Source organism: Enoplosus armatus, chromosome 1, assembly GCF_043641665.1.
Source record: "Enoplosus armatus isolate fEnoArm2 chromosome 1, fEnoArm2.hap1, whole genome shotgun sequence".
Lineage (NCBI taxonomy): Eukaryota > Metazoa > Chordata > Actinopteri > Centrarchiformes > Enoplosidae > Enoplosus > Enoplosus armatus.
In genome coordinates this window covers 24,586,540-24,603,864 of record NC_092180.1, presented here as the reverse complement: position 1 = coordinate 24,603,864, position 17,325 = coordinate 24,586,540, and the positions used below count along the sequence as shown (strand labels likewise).

Below are 17,325 nucleotides of genomic sequence, written 5' to 3'. Positions count from 1 at the left end.
TGTTGTAGAACGGGAGTGCCGGTTGGGCGGATGAGGCCGACAGTAGCAGAGGAAGAGGAGAGGCGTCTAGAGACTTTGCTAAGGTGAGCTTTTGGAGACTGTGATCACCGGTTGGCTTCAGTCATTAAAAAAACAAAAAGGAAACCGTTGCACAATTTCATAATAACATTATTTCTTATGAAAGTCAAACTAGTGGAAATTGTAAGTAGGATCATCTTTTGAAGTATTCTCCAGACTGCAAACGTTGCAGAGACAAACAAAACAAACTAGCCAACCATTTTCACGTCACTGTGTATCTTATTAAATTGTAGAAATAGAGAATATGTCTGTTGAAAAAATTTGTTTTTTTCTTTGCTTTGCACTGACATTATCAGGCATGTTAGAAGAAGGAAAACAAGGGGCAGAAGCGACAAATAAAAGCTGCACAACTAACTGGCCTTAACAGCCAGGCTCTACTTCCAGTGACGATTTTAATATGCTGAATGTGGCGAACGACTAGAGCCAACAGTGCCAGACACACAGAACTGCAGGCGACTGCTGGCTACATGCAGTGGCCAAGTTTGTGCACCAGTCCCTATTAAGCTTCTGTTTTCTCTTTCAGCTGTATGAACTGGACTCTGACCCCAAAAGGAAGGAGTTTTTGGATGACCTCTTCACCTTCATGCAGAAAAGAGGTAAGAGTATTCTCCAGAAGATCCACATTATATAAAACAGCAGCTGCCTCTTCACTTGCACTCTCATCGATTACTACACTACATCAGATTCAGCACGAATTGGCACACGCTTCAGGTTCAGTTGGGATTTAGATGGAATTCAAGTAATTCTCTAAGTACATAAGGGTCATTTTCTACGAACGTGTTTCCTTTTGAGTCTTCTGCATGTTACAATTGGGTGAAAATAGAGCTTTTGTTGAAGTGTACTTTGTCAGTGGGTTCCTGATTGAAACCTCTGGGTTTAGCTCTGTGGTTTCAGACATTTTATATCATGTAGACAATTCAAAACTACACACCTATGCTTTCTCAACTCTCAAGGCATCTACAGCGTTTTAAATCCTATAGAAATACTACTACTACTTGCCACAAATGTGACATTGGTTGGAGTTAATTCCTCACCCTCTGCCTATGTGGAAAAAGCAAATACCACATGACTACCATTTGTTAAGAGTCATTTCCTGTCTCAGTGTGAGGAGGGTTGCTATTTTTTTTACAGAGCGTCTGGAATTTTACTCTAGATTGATTGGTGTTAGGCCTACAGCACAAACGGTTTATTTGGTCATGCAATTGTTAGAGCCGATAGAACCTATGCAAGAATAAAAGTACTTAATACAGTTATGTATTAGTTCTTTCCTTTGTGGCTTTGGTCTTCCAAATGTATTGGCTTGTCCCAGGGTTGTCAAGTGTGCCATGTCACTGATCAACTCAAAAAACATGCTGTAACTCTCACTGGCTAAGAAATCCTTTACTAATTCCCCTCCCCAGAGTAAAGGCCTTAAGGGGTCAGCAGGTGAGATCTGCCTCCGTTGATCCTGTGGTTCTGCAGTATCAGAGCCAAGAGGATCTGGCAGTGGCCTAACTTATTAAGTTGACCAACAGCCGGGGAGGCTCAGCTGACCGCATGCTGCTTTGACACTGCCTACAAGACCCCTCTGACCAGCTAATGTACTTAGCACTTCTTTTATCAGACAAATCTGTTGCCAAGCAAGTTACATGGCTTGAGCATTACCTCCCAAGGTGAATCACAATGTTATTACAGTGGTGCATACTTTCCATTATGTTTTGGCAGGCTGTGATGGGTGATGATGGCCTGTGAGTGTGTGTGTGCTTCATACTTCATTATGTTTTGTCACTGGCTATGATGGGTGATATGATATGTATGCGAGTGTGTATGTGATGCATAGTTTGTTTTGTCAGACTGTGACGGATGATGATGGTGTAGATGTGTCCTCGTGCATTGATGTGCATGTGTGTGTACTTGCACGCATATGTTGGCGAGCTCACATTCACGAGAGCAGCAGCTTCTGAGTGTCTGGTCTGGTCTAAGCACCCGGTGGTCTTGTTTGGAGGGTGATGAATTAAGCCAAGTCAGAGAGAGGGAGGGACAGGACCTGTCAGGGCCCTGTTAGCATCTCTGTCCAGTGGCAGACGCTGGGAGTGGTTGGCTGACCCTTTCCTCATGCTGGTCAGACTGAGAAATCTATCAAGCTGACAAAAATGCCACCTGACAGCAGATAACCGGCTGATTGCAGCGCGACACGTCACATTATTTTCACCAAATTTGCATTTGCTTAAGGCAGGAAAAAATAGGTGACTTTTAAGTGAAAACAAGCCTGTCTTTTTTTATCATCCCATTGTTGTGTTTTTAGCAACACAAATATGGAAGGAATTGTAACATTGATTTAAAAAAAAAAAAAAAAAAAGACAAATTAGCTTGTGAAACCATCCCACCTCAATGCAAAGAAAACAAAACGCTGATTCACTAATAACAATTCGAATTAGAAAATGAGTACTCTTGTCATTTACACTTTGATTAGTTGAATTACATTTCCAGAGTGAATTACAGAGTGCAACTGGAATCGGCTTGCATGGATCAAGTTCCTCGATCAACGTTAGTACAAGTGACCAGTAGTGCGAGAGCGCAAGGGTCAGTGCCTGACAACAGTTGAAACAAATATAACCGTGTCTCCAGAGTGCTCATCTATAATAGATATAAGTGTGAGGCAAAGGAAAAAGAATATGGTGAGAAACAGAGGCTTTGTATTTATTATACACAAGTGTTTTCATTTGGGAAAGTGAAAGGGCACAAGAACAAAATTACCTTCTCCCCGTTAGAACTGGAAAGGTGAAAATTAAACGGCATGGTGCCTCAAGTATGGATGCAGGATATGATGGGGATGGTGCCACTGACATTAGAGACCTGATGCAACCACTGTACAATAGGGTAGGGTATAATTTCAGCCACTCTAGATTGAGTTCTTCACCCCTCCCTTAAGACAAGAGGCACTTGGCTGACCTCTGCTGTCTCTCAAACTGGAGTCTTAATCACAGGGAACAAATTGCTTGGCTGGATTCCCTTTTTACTCTTAGTGCCAAGACTATATGAGATGAAAAGCAAGCCTTGCTAAGCTCTTGTTTATGGCACCCTCTAATTACTGTGCGTTTGCTCCTCCTTCAATTTCACTTCATAGATATGGGGTCATGATTATTGCACTCTTCTTTTTTTTTTTAATGAAAGAGTACTTAAAAAGCCTTTTTAATTTAATGTCACGATGTGGAAGAAGGGGGAATAACAGCTGCTGATATGGGAAATGCCAGCCTCTTCATTTGACTGACCTTCCAAGCCGATTGCTTAAAACCACTACCTCATTTTGTGAAGCCGAGGTTGAGTGAAATTCAGTGGAATCTCTGGATGGAGAGAGACAAATGGTGAAGTGCTTTTCCCACCTCGTTGTGGGGCCTCAAGGCCTTGACAGGGAAAGCAACAGCGGAAGGAAAACTTACGAGGGATTCCCATTTCCTGCCTCTGCACTGAAAAACAGGCACGTGTGTGTGTGTGTGTGTGTGTGTGTGTGTGTGTGTGTGTGTTAATGGTTGAGGAATTTTAGCAGCTGTCCTAAATCCTGTGTGTGCGTAAAGGGGCCCATTGATGGACTCTGCATCACAGAAATGGCAATAGACACGCATGTTAACCCTCTCTACCTTTACTTCCTTTGCTCTTAATTCTTTGCTGACTACTCCCAACGTCCATAGTTGGGCCCCCATCGCTTTCACCATCGACCTCTGTACTAGAGCTTTATTCTACAGGGGAACATAGTGCCATTCACTGCAGATAGAAACATCAGCTAATGGCCTGACATGTAAATGTAATGGAAATGCACCAGGGCTGCTCATGTTGGAGGAGTGTGGGTGGAGGATATTAGCGTTAGCTAGTTACACCGACATCACTGGTCATCATATCCATTACAGGTTTTGCTGTTTCACCCCCACTGGGAGCGCAGAGAAAAGCTTTGACGCTGGCTCGACGCCATTAACCACCTCAAAGGTTTCGATTAAGCAGATGGGTGAATGTTTGTTTTGGTTTGACACCCGGCCACTCTCTCATTCAGGATGGGGGTTTTGGGGCAGGAGGTGGGGTTGTGAAGAGGTAATCGTGGGGGGAGCAGTAAGTGAGGCTGCGGGAACTACGGGTGTGCAATTTAAAAAAAAAAAAAAAAAAAAAAAAAAAAAAAAAGAACAAAATAAAAGAGTGATGCAGCCAACTGCCTGTCAGCGCTGTCCACTTGAGATGATTAATGGCCGCAGGCTGTGATGGACAGAGCCAGAGAGAGAGAGGCTCCTGTTCAGTGAAATCATCAGTCGAGAAGGGAGGGGGTGACGGGGGGTTGAAGACAAGTGTTTCAGCTCCCTCTACTCCAGCCAGAAAACCCCACACGTCGCGGTCAGCAAATGCTAGATCCATTCCAGTGTGACACTCTTAATGGGAAGTGTAGATTCAGCTTAAGAGGGACCACATGGTGTGCTATCGCTGCTTTGCAGTTATTTTAGGGGGAAATCCCTACGTAGTAGATTTAGCTCTGTTAATAGTAATAATGTGGTAAGCCGGACTTGTCTGTGCCATTTAAGTTGCAGTGGTCTTGATGGGGCTGGAGAAAGATGTACAGAATTAGAACAGGAGGGGAGGAAGGGGAGATGCTAATGATTATAATGAAGATGTCTCCTTTAGCTGCAGCTCGACAGTTAAACCTACTGCCTGTGGCTGCCAGTAATGTTTTCAGAGGCAATATTGCAAAATGTCATACATGGGCTTTTGTTTGTTATAATCAAAATTGAGTAAGTTAATCATTTGGTGTAATATTTGTTCTTCCGTACTTATTTTCCTTTACTGAAAAAATAAAACCTGCCATTTTTTATTTGCTACAGACAAGACCACTCTGAAAAACACAAATAAAAATGGCTCATGTCTCTGCCAGTTTTTCTCAAATTTTAATTAAAACAAGAACTTCACATCCAGGTTAAGCTGGATATTTTTTTGCAGTATTTGCGGTGTGGGAAGAGTGGCCTCCCAGCAGGACATTAGAGGAAGTTCCCTAACTGTAACCCTGAGACCGAGCGCTCTGTCCACACCAATTACACCATGAATGGGCTCTGGGGGATCCATGTATGCATTATATTACTCCCCTGGTCAGCCTCACACTGGCCCTCGTAACAGGCGGGCCCTCTGTACAAACACCACACTACAATAGGAACATTCTCTGGCTCTTTGATATGGCCTCATTTTCCTTTAGTTAACACCCCACAACTTCTGGAAAGTGGCAGCACCTGGTTGGTTTAACAACAAAAACACTGGGTATTGTGAGCACATCTGTCCATTTTAGATAGTGTTGCATTACGGGTGAAATGATTTTTCATTTAAGTTCGACCCTTTGAACTGTGACTTTGCTGGACAGCTAATTTCAACTAGTTTCTATATTCTGACTCATTATGGATGCAGTTTTCGAGACCCCAGAAGCACGTTTTACATAGAATGCAACAATAAAATGTAGTTAGGAAATGACATTTTGTCCTCTCTTGTCTTTCTTTTCTTTCTGTCTCCATCCCCTTCCTCCTCCCTTGCCCCCACCCCATTCTCCTCCCCCCTCTGTTTATTGTGCTACAGTTACAACCACTGAAACTTGATAACACCATGGGGGATAGGGGCGGAGGGCCGCGCTGTGGCCTGCGTGGTGAAGCTGGGGGGGGGGGGAGGGGCTGGATTAAGGGGCCTCCTGTCCTACACGGGATGATTAATGATCTCCAAATAAGTGGGGGCCAACCTTTTTGATAGGGCAACGCTGACGGACAGCAGACAAGGGAGTGACTGTCGCGTGTCTTTATGTGTGAAAAGGGAGAAAAGAGAGGATGAAGGATGGAGAGAGCAGACACGGAGACCACAGCAGGAGATGAGGTGCCAGGGTGACAGAGGGGAGGTTAAGGGAGGCATCGGCCAGCTTGTGTAGAAACAAGGCCCTGCTCTTTCATGTCCGTTTGAAAGCACTTAGTCAGTGGGCTGAAGCTGACCAAGCTCACCAACCAGATAGAAAGATAATCAGGCAAACGTAGTAAAAGACCAGCACTGGCACCAAAGGGCCCCTGATCGCAGGAAAGGGTGGGGACCCAAATGATACATAGAATCCAACCACTGCTTTCTAATCATCACCCCAAGACAGACTCCAAACGAACTGGCGAAACTATTCTTATTGTACACATCCTCCCCTGCATTTGTGATCAAAGATTTTGTGGTCACCGTGTTGATATATTTGAGGGCTGAGATTATCTTTGCTTTTGGTAAACTCCACCCGTTGGCTGGCAAATTACAGCCCAGTCTTTGTGGAACGAGCACATCTACGGTGGTTATGCTCTTCTCTTCCTTCAAAACAAAAGGAAATAGTAGTTTTCCTGATGTTTTTGTGTGTGTGGGTGTGTTGGGAGATGATTAAAATCTTTAGACCTGTTTTTGGTTTTGTTTGTTTCTTGTCAACCAAGACTACTCTTTGTGTCTCTTCCTCTCTCTGTCTCTTCATCCCAACCCCCCAATCCGCACTGCCTCCCTGTTATTTCCTCTGACATTTAGCCAGATTGTTCCACAGCCCTGGATTGCCTCTGTGCTGTCCATCTTTAATTACGACCATACTGTACAGGGATTTGAGTCTCTAAGCTGCAGAGCTGGGAGATTCTTAATCACCAAGCTCATAAGTAAATGAGCAAGGAAGAGGCCGAGCGCTGGCCTAAAGCAGATTCATGCTTCCTAGCGAGGTCATTGGTCAGGGTAAAAATAATGCTGGCTTCTCAGCTCACCCATGCATCTTGGTTTGTCGTCAGTGGGATATATTTGCAAACCCCCTGAAAAACAATTGTGGCAATCAGATACTATTACATTTGTACGAAAGACGTGTGAGGGAGGTAGTCGGTTAAAGCGCAAGCTGTTTTATGAAGAGCGCGTTTTATTACTAACTGAAGCAGCAAGCATTCTTTCTCCCCAAACAAACAATGTCTTTGCGATCGAGGAACTTTTCTAAAAGGCATAATGTGAAAACTGCCTAATGAGGCAAAAGATATTTGGTTTTCAGAAAAAAGATAAAAGGCTTGATGGAGCAATGGTGTGAGGAAAGTTAATTTTACATGATTTTATTATTTTAATGAATTCAAATTGTTGGAAGAAAACAGACAAAAGTGATCAGTCATATATGTCTTTTATTAATTAGAAAAACAGTACAAAGGTATGATGGACATACCCTTGGCATTAATTTGTTTTATTCAGCGTAGATTTAGGTGAGTCATACAAGTTAAGCCAGGACTAAACATTTTTATAAATCAAGAAAAGCCCCATTATGATGAAGCCACATCCATTTTTGGCATTTCTTTGAAAATGTTTTATTCCTACAAAGTCACCTGCCTTTCGTGTGAAATATTTAACTTTTTTTTACTCTCAATTTTTTTTGTGGGGGCTTTTAGCTGTTCCCACATGAAGCTCTCCTGTGATCAACAAATTTCCCAAACGTCTGCTATCTCTGCATGTCTGTGTGTCTTGTTTCTCCATCTGTGTCCTGTGTGTGCTCTTAAAGCAATGTTTCCTGGCCTCCACACCCCTGTGATGGATAGTACAAAATACATTACAGCCCCCAGAGGAGCCCTACTCCGATACAATAGCCCTGAGCTCACTTCCAGTGCAGCTCTGCAGCAGTGTTGCATAAGCCACGCAGTAATGGAGATCTGAGCGCAAAGGGGCCTAATGGAAAACAAGACGCTTGATTTGAGAGAAGAAATGGACGTGAAACACACAGCCGCCAAATGTTATTGCCTCTTTGTCTGTGCCATTTTACTTGATGTGGTTTGTTGTTTGGGTAAAGGTAATGGTCAGTTAACAAGTTAGGATAGGTGAGTGTGTTTTCATCTTCTGCAGCTAGGCTTAGAACTTGACTTTTCATGCTGTAGTATACAGCATACCTGACCTTTCATTCTGTTGTGTACCTTGGGGTCCTCAAAAAGTATTGAAAGCCTGTAGATGTTTAAGGCCATAAGAACTATTGCCTGTTTTAAATGTAGTAATTAGCAGTCTTCTTTCTTTTGATACAGGGTATTATTTGTAACATGATAACAAGCATATTCTGCTGTTGGCCTCATTTTAAGTCACTCTGCATTAAGAGCATTACCTGAAAGGTAATTGTGTGACCCACTGTCATGGATTCCAAAAGTAATAAGCATTGATGGGAGTTAGAATTTCCAAGATGAATGCACAACCCCCCACAATCTCTTCGCTTGTTTCAACATATCTGCCTTTCTCCTCAGCTTATAGCAGCTGATGTCTCCCGTATTGATCCGTGGTGCTGGGCCCCAAATGGGGCTCGTCAGCTGATGGCTTTATCTGTCAACTCGGTGTCCATTGATTGAAGCAGTTAGCTGTGTTATAAAGCTTGCTCGAAGGGAGAAGGAGACCCTCAGTGTTGCACCTGCCAGTTAAGGCATCACTGCCACCTACTTCCCCTTTAAACCAGCTACACCCTGTCTGACCAGTGAACTGTCACCAGTGTGGGCCACAGATGGACTCATGCTCTCAAGAGATGTGGTTTCTAATTCTGAACTTTTCTCCGATCTTCCACAGCCTCTCTCTTCCTAACGTTGTTTTTCTTATACATGGTCTCTTAACCCTTTCTTGGTCTTTTTATTCATTTTAAATGTTTGTTATACCTGAGTTTCAGGCTACTCGAGTGGAAAAAGTTGAGCCCAACCTCTGCATCTTTATCACAGGAATCTACAGTTGATGCCAAAGCCCATCCCCCTATTTTGCGTACAACATACCATTGTCATGTTGCTGTGACATATACATTCTTGACATTTCTGCAAAGATCAGAGATGGCTGTTTACAAGGCCAGGCTATTGGGTTACTTTTCTCTCACTTGATCTTCCTGTCAGATGTAAATATAGAGCAGAGGTCATTCACTATTAGCTGTTAAGTTTGAAATTGTGACGCAAAAAGACTTGATATATTCTATAAAGTTGATATATTCTGTCCTTTCTTATTGAGGGTATAATATTTACTGTTTAATATCTGATGCAACAAATTTAAAAACTAGATAGTCTTAAGTTTATACAGCAAACATATTTTGATAGCAGTTAATACGTCTTGAAATTTAGTTGACTATATACCTTTTAGTGTTTTCATGCTTGCTCTTGGGTAGTTCAGCTTGTGGGTAGAAAACATCTTTCATTGACCTTTTCCTAAGTGACTGTAAGTCACAATACAGGCCTGTATCATCAGTGCTTATAACCACTGCATATGTCAACAAAGGTTTTACCTCCCCCTCTTCCAATAACCACACTCTGTAAATCTGCTCTTGAAAAACAAAAAAATAAAGAAACAAATTCTCTTAAAAAAAACATGCTCGTACTCAGCAGAATACGTAAGAGAACATCTGATCTTTTATCAGCACTAGCAATACAACATTCAACAAAACCAGGTCTTACCAGAATTATGCAGCAAGGGTGGAGACATGTTGTCCACACACTAAACGCATGTCTCGTGCATGAACAATGCAACAGGTTTTAGTGGTTGCTGTAGTTTGAGTGGAGGCGTACAGCCTGTTGTGCTGAAGACATGAAGTTATTAGAAAAAACACATTTTCCTGAGGGCAAGCATTGTCAAAATCAACCCTAAAATCATAGGTCTGTACAATGCAATAGAGATTTTATTGTCTGATTCATTAATCATAGAGTAAGTGTGGGCAATGCTGGCCTCACAATAACACACTCAAAGCGCTGGCCTCTGGCTAGTGCATTGCAAATTCATCAGCCACATGCACAATTTCACTGGTCAACGTAAGGCAAACATTCCCAGGTAGTGGTTGGTTACCTTCAAATATGGCTGCTGGGTGAATGCATAAGCAGTTACACATAGTAGACACAGGTTGAGTCAGTCCATTTTTTTTGTCAAGCACAAAACAGAGCAGAGGGGAGTACATTTCACCAATGTAGGGGAGGTGGGTAGCAGACTATCAGGTTCCCTTCAACCATCAATTATCTATCCATTTCTTTAATTATATCCATAACTGTTCTATGAATCTCTGTCACGAAATTGCAGCATTTCATGGGCTAAAACTTGTATTGCTTGCATTATTTTAATTTGATTTATTTAATTTTCCTGTGTAGCATACAGTTTGCAAATGTCAGATGTCCTTTCAATTTCTGAAGGAAAAGAGAGAGAGAAAGCATGAGAGACATCAACCATCCTTTTGTCCGTCCATCCATCCGTCCATTCATCCATCTCTCTGTCTGCTCCATATCAGTCGGTGTTGATTGGGGTCTAGTCAGTTGATCTGCCAGGTCTCTGGGGATCGAGGGGACTTGGGTTACAGTTGGAGAGGCCATCTCACTTTTCGCGCCATCCAGCTTTTTCAATCCTCCTCCCCCTCCATTTCACCAGGTGACCCATCCTCATGACCCATGGAGAAGGAGTCATGTTTCTCTCTCTTTTTCTTTCTGTCCGTCTCTCTAATTCAGCCGAAACATGCTTTACTGACATGACTGTCAAAAGCTTAAGGCCGGACAAAACCGTTAACAGTACTTTGAATATCATATAAAACTGTATCAAGCCTGTCAGTGCAGAGATGTATTGCTTAATTGCACTTGACAAACTTCTAATTGTGTGATTCAAGTTCTAATAGTGTCATAACTTGTAGACAGCCTCCCCAGTGTGTGAACAGCACCCGGTGAGATTTACAGCTTGTGGCTGATGTTTGGAGCCTGGCCAGTTTTGTGAGGCTGTTTTACACCACAGGCTGAAGCAGTTGACAGTGCACAGAAGACAGCTTCTTTAATATACTGGCTGCCTGCTCTCTGTAATAATTCTTACTAAGAAGCCATTCTCACTGTTTCTGAGTAAATATAGCTTCAAGTGACTTATCCATCATTGGATGTTTGCTTTTTTTTCCCCCCTTAGTGTTTGTTCTTTTTGTTGAGACGGAAAGAAAACTGAGAGGAAGAGACAAGAGAGAAGGTTCTTTTGGTATTTGATCTTCCTACAATAATGAAATTAGTCTATTGCATTTGTCAGACCAAGTAAAGATTCTAGTCAGGTGGTGCTACAGTTTTTCTCATATCAAGATAATTACTTGAAAGTCCGTAGTTTTATTCTTTATCTAATCCGTAGAGGGACACACGTGCTCATGTGAAAAAGCCCTGTTTTTGAGCTCATCTGACATATGTACGCTTGCTTTGTCACTGAATTGCACTGATGAAGAATATACTTTCCCTTTTGTTTTCCTTACATGTGTTAATCCCTTTATTGTTTTTTTTCTCCCCCAAGTTGTTTTGGGGGAGTTTTTCCTTATCCGAATCAAGAGTCAAAGGATAGACAGTGTCGTATGCTGTACCGATTGTAAAGCACCTTGAGGCAAATTTTTGATTTTTAATATTGGACTACATAATTTGACATTACATTTACATAAAACTGACTTGACTTGACACTGTTGTTGAGTCCTTTCATGTCATGGTGTGACTTGATAAGGTTGTAGCACATTGTCTTTATGTCTCTGTAGATGAATACATGTGGCTTCACGGGACCCATGTTCATTTTGTAGGATGTCTTTTATTTTTGAGTTTAAAAGACTCCTTGTTTTTTTGTGTTGCTTTTCATCATGGTTATGTACAGCTGGTGGAAGATAAGTCATTATTTCTTTCTATTTCCTGTCTTGCCTCTCTACCTTTGTTTGCCTCTCTGCCTTTCTCCCCCTGACAATTCACATTAATTGCACCTTATTGACATGACAGCAAGGAAACCTGTGCAGCCAACGCTATACAGCATATTGACCGACATACTGTATTATAGACTTTATTCGACGACTGTCCCTCTCTTTCTATCTCTCTGTCTGTATCTCTACCAGCTGTGGCTTTAGCTTCGTGCTTAGAATAGCGATGTATCTATAGTGTAATGTTACATTTAACTTCCCTTATGTGGAGGGTACATATCTTAACACTTGATATGAATTGGTCCGTCATGCGAGTGGTGGCTCTGCCTGGACTAAAGATAGCAAATTCCATACACTCGAGGCTTTTTTACCTTTTATGTCCCTGGCCATGCATTAAAAATAAAACAAACATGCCCCAGCGGACAGCAGGGTCCTGACAATGTGCTGCCCCGGCGAACGAACATATAAACTAAACGGCGAGGGGCTGCCGGCATAAAGTAAACTCCTAGCATGTGGAGTCCAGACACTTGTCTCTCCTGTCAGTGTCTCTCTGTCCCGTGTTAATGAAGGGTTTGGGCTGTTCTCTATTGATACTACCTTAAAAAAAATCAAGCACAATTTTCCAAACTATGAATGCAAGATGGCAAACATAAATAACTTCAGGTAGGATATGAACAAAACATTGGTGTATCACCTTCTTTATTAATCTTTTTCTCCGAAAGGATGCTGCTCTAAAAAAAGGCAAGAGTATAACACATATGGTGGCCATGTAAACGTAAACAAAAAACAACTCAAACACTGGCTCATGTTAAATAGGAATTCATGAATTGGAAGTGTTGAACAGCATGAATTGCAGAACTTTAAGCAGTTTGAAATACCAGCAGTAATACTCACTGGTGCAGTTTATGCCTTCAAATAATGTATCTTGATGGTGGACAATTTATACAGCTTTGGCATTAGAGTGTACTACAGTCATTCCAGTACGCTACATGAATGTACTTAAATTGAATTTAGGAAATACTCTATGAGAGTGAGATGTGTCCCAGGTTGGGTCTAATCTGGTGTGTAGATATGGTGATTGAGTTAGGGAGGAGGAGGAGGAGGAAGATGTGGGTGTGTGGCTGGGGTGTGGGTGCTCTGAAAGGACTCAGACACTGCCATGAGGCCAGGGGCTGTTTGTGTTGGCTGACACCTTCCTTACAGCAGTAATCCAGTCTTTCTACAGCTGGCTAGCTACTACACCTCCCCCTTCCTTCCTCCCTTCCTTCCTTTCGTCCTTCCATCCTTCCCTCCTAAAGGCGGCAAAAACTGTCTCTCTCTTCATACCTTCTTTTTTCTCTTTCTCACATTTTTTTAAATTATCTCTGATCATCTCTCTTTATTCTTTTCTGCATCCTGCTCTTTTTCTGTGTTTTTATTGTCTTATGCTCTCTTTGCATCAGCTTTCATGTCACTAATATGAGTCAAAAAAGTAGAATAATCCAACAGAATAATCTTTGAAATGATTACCAGAATTAAAGCAGCCAAAGATTTTGAGTAGTTGTGGTGTTTCCTTCTCTCCCTAGTCTTTCTTCATTGTAGATGGCAGTGAAACCTCACACCAGCCAATGCTCATTCAGTAAAAAATTAATTTCCTGTGTGTTGCCCACTGGAAGGCTGTCACTCTGTCACTTAATTATTTAAAAAATGCCCATCATGTGAAGTCAGCGATATGTAATTTACCACTACTGGCGTCAGGGGCACCCAATTGATTTATTATGGAGGCCCTTTAATGTGAACAGCTGTTTCCTACTAAAAATAGGTCAGGGGTCAGATAAAGTGACCTTGTTCCTTTTTTTCCTTTTTTTTGTCCTCACATTGAGCTTTCTATCTCAATGTGAGGTGGGAAATGTTAATGTTTGATCCAGATGGACAGCTTGTCGCTGTCTGTCACAGTCTGTTGGGTTTTTCTAAATGCATGAGGCCAGTATTGGTGATTATTACAAATTGTGTATGTATGGTGTGATCAATGTCTCCAGCCTCTGAAACAATAGCTAAAAGGCTTTTTACTTGATTGCATATTTTACTGTATAATTGAGTTTGAATGAACATGTTTCACTATCATTCTGTTGTGTGTCAATGAAGATTTATTTTCCCACAGTGTAAATGCTGTCAGTAATTTCTACACTGCTGGGAAATCATCACAGTCATGACATTCATCAAATATGAAGACATTGATTTACTACACAAAATATCAGCTATACCACCTAATATCAAACTCTCTCCAAAAGTATTATCCCTGAAATGCCTGTGTTTGTCCAACCCTCTTTCTCCTCTGTCTGACTCTCTATCTGTAGCCCTTATCATTTCGAGTCTAGCCGTTTGAAGACTTGCCGTGTGGCTCCTGTGTTCACTGTGGAAGTCGGAGGAAGGACTTAGGGAGTGGTTCAGGGGCCCTCAGCCGCGGCACTTCCCACCAGAGCGACCTCTGACCCCTGGTGCCATTAATCACTAGCCTCCTGATGGCCCTATCCCAGGGGGAAAATCAGTCCAGGGCAAAGGATGATGGGAGGTGAAGCCTGCAGCCAATTACAGATTGGCTCAGAGCAGCCAAGTGGACAAATCAGGGCTTTACAGAGAGATGAAATACCCAATAATAGATGAAATACCCAATAGTAGCTGAACCTACTTGAGGTCTGCATGGCCCAGTGCCATGAAGTGGTATCATTGCAGATCACGATGTTTCTAGTCTTCTCTAAAGAAAAATTAGCAATAAGGTTACGTGTGAGGCAGAGAATTTGGGCTGCTGTGATCAAAAGACATGTTTTGGACTGGTCTAATTAAGCCTGTTAGAGCTAAATGTCTCCAGGGCTGGAAGCGGAGCAGATGTTGGACTCCAAAGGCAGGCGGCACATTGGTTCTCTCAAATTATGGAACTCTCTAGCTAACTGCCCAAGTGTTGCTAATGTGATTTCTGGGTCATTTACGGTATTATCAAAGGTGCTTTCCCAGCGGTTTCATATGGGGTTTGGTCAGGTTGAAATGTGAAACCTCACTGATGTCAAGTGTTGACTAATTAATGCTGTTTTAGGTTTCAAAACGACCTCTGGTTCACTTAAGATATATAGATAGTTATTTGGTTTACTCTCGTACGGACACATACACACGTCTGAAATTTGTCTGTCTGAATTTTTTTGGCTTGCTTTGTGTGGTGATGTGCTCAAAAAGTAGTTCCTTGTAAATACATTAAATCTGATTAGATTTGACAGCAGCTACAGAAAAAGGAGTGAATAAATGCATAGGCGTGAATTAAAGCCTAACTAACTGCTGGCCTGTCACTATGGGGCCAGTGCTGTTGTGTCTCATTTGTTGTGCTCTCATTGTTCATGTTCGGGCCGGTATGAAAACATGGCTTCCTGCTGACCTGCAGTTTAATTCACACATCAATAACCCCTGGCTGATCTCTGACCCCTCTAGTTGTACTAATTGTTTGATGCAGGATTGATGTCCAATGCTGCATTAAATAACTGACGAGGCGCTGGCAGCAGAGCTGGTCCTGGTGCTTTGAACCACTGCTTGTTCTGGAAATGTTGCTACTGCCCAGAGATGTAGTGGAAGATCATCTCCATTTAGCTTACTGTGTCACCTCAGAATAAACTTTACTCTCTTTTCAGTCTGATAGGAATGTGATAATGTAGTGCACAGTTGCCTATTATACTATTACATTACTGGTTTTCATTTTTGTACGCATTTATATACTACCTATATATACAAAAAAAAATAATATATATATATATATATATATATATAGTTAACTTGGTTGCAAAACTGGCATATTGGCAAAGGCCCTCTTGATTTGCTAAGTTAATTGGCTCTGGAGATAGGATTGCTGTTTTCCCAGAACAGCATTTTCTGCATCTTTAATAAGCTGAACATTATTAACCACATACATCCTGTTGCGTTTTGATTACGTTTATTACAGGTCTGTTTAGAGGGTTGTATTGCATTGCATTAGATTTTAAAGGTGTGCCTAATAAACTGGTTCCACGGTGCTTACTAGATTCTAGATGATTCTACATGCCTTATCTGTTAACAGTTCTCTAGTTATAGCAAGCCATAGGTTCCTATTCTCTTTAGCCTGCAACCCTTAAAAACTTTTGTCATGTCCCATTGTGGCAATGTTAACGTGCAGAATGAGGAAACTGTGGTGCCAAACAATGATTGTTCGATGTTGCAGCCTCATCAGCTTCCCCAAGAGAGAACCACTGATATTACAGGTCTCTCCCACCGTATGTCCCGCCTTTGTCTTCTAGAAATCTGCTGTAGTTCTAGACAAGCTTTAAGAGTGATTTCCAGTGAACACAACAGTAGAGAAGGCTTTAGTTCCTACACCACCAACATTACAACCAATAGTGTGCCTAACGAAGCCATAGTGCCTTGTGTTTCCACCAAGCAGTCCAGTTTAGTTCAGTTTGTTACACATTAAAAAGGTTATTTGTGCATGATACCAATAGAAACACTCCATTTGTAACTCCACACAAATTATTTTTATTTAATTCTGAAAATGTCTGCATGCAATTGCAAGTGGACGATCCACAAGGTGCAGACGTTCCTTTCGTTTACTGTGTCGCATTAGCCATGATGTCACCATCATTACCATCAGGTAATAACCCTACCTACATTTAAGAGTACTGTCTGAAGTGGAAACACAAAACAGATATAGGGTTTAGGTACATGTAGGTACAGCTTTGGTTGGAAACGCAGCTTAACAGTGCTGTCACACCATTCTGATCTCCACACTTGTGTAGGTCCATGTGTTCACAGAGGCCCCTTGCACATGGCTTAAAGACATGTTGCTAACTTAAGAAAATGAATCAGGGCTAATCTTCATGGCCTGATCACACTGCTATTTTACAAAGTCATTAATGAGTCTGATTCCAGGTTAAGAGCAGCCTGTGGAGGGGCTGAAGGATTGGCTGGCATTAGCTGTGAGGGCAAATCTGTACGACTCCCCTGCGCTGGGTCCGGCAGCACTAACAGCAGAGGGGTGTGGATTTACTCGGTACAATCCTCTAAATAAGCTTCATTATACTAGCCTATCCAGGAACCCCCCACCCACTGCGGCCCATGGATTAGCAGGTCGTCACAATCCCCAGTCCCCTCCTCCCACTCCATGCTTACACTGTTGCACATTGCACTTTTTGATTCTGTTGCATACTGCAAACCACCCCCTCCTCCCTCCTCGTTGTCCTCCCTCCGCCTCCTCCCCACACACTCCCTGCAAGCTCCACTGCAGATAAGCTGTTGACAAGATTAATGCATCTGTATCAAAAGTCTAGAGCCGCTTTGCTTTGTGTTGTTTGCGAATCCCCTTTTCCAGGTCAAGCCAGATTGCCTTAACTGGGCTAATATGTTTTCAAGCCAAATTTAACAGCCGTGTAGGCATCAGGCCTGCCACCCTTGTCTTACCAGCATCCTGACAGATCAGCATCTAGAGGTCACAAAATGATCCTGGCTGTCTCAACATTGACTGGTTGATGAATTAATGCATAATGTAGAATTCATCCTGCTTTGTCATTTTCACTGTAGCAGCTTTAAATGTTTTTTCTGTGTTGGGTGCCAATATGCCT

The 17,325-nt window shown here is 42.1% G+C and overlaps 1 protein-coding gene across 1 annotated transcript in view; it reads left to right on the top strand.

Annotated features, from left to right (window-relative positions):
* Positions 1-17,325, top strand: part of LOC139287187 (AT-rich interactive domain-containing protein 3B-like) — a 43,237-nt gene that overhangs the window by 21,363 nt on the left and 4,549 nt on the right. Inside the window, exons 3-4 of the mRNA XM_070908191.1 lie at positions 9-83; positions 602-674. Of these exons, the coding sequence (XP_070764292.1) occupies positions 9-83; positions 602-674 (148 nt within the window). The remainder of the gene's footprint in view (positions 1-8; positions 84-601; positions 675-17,325) is intronic.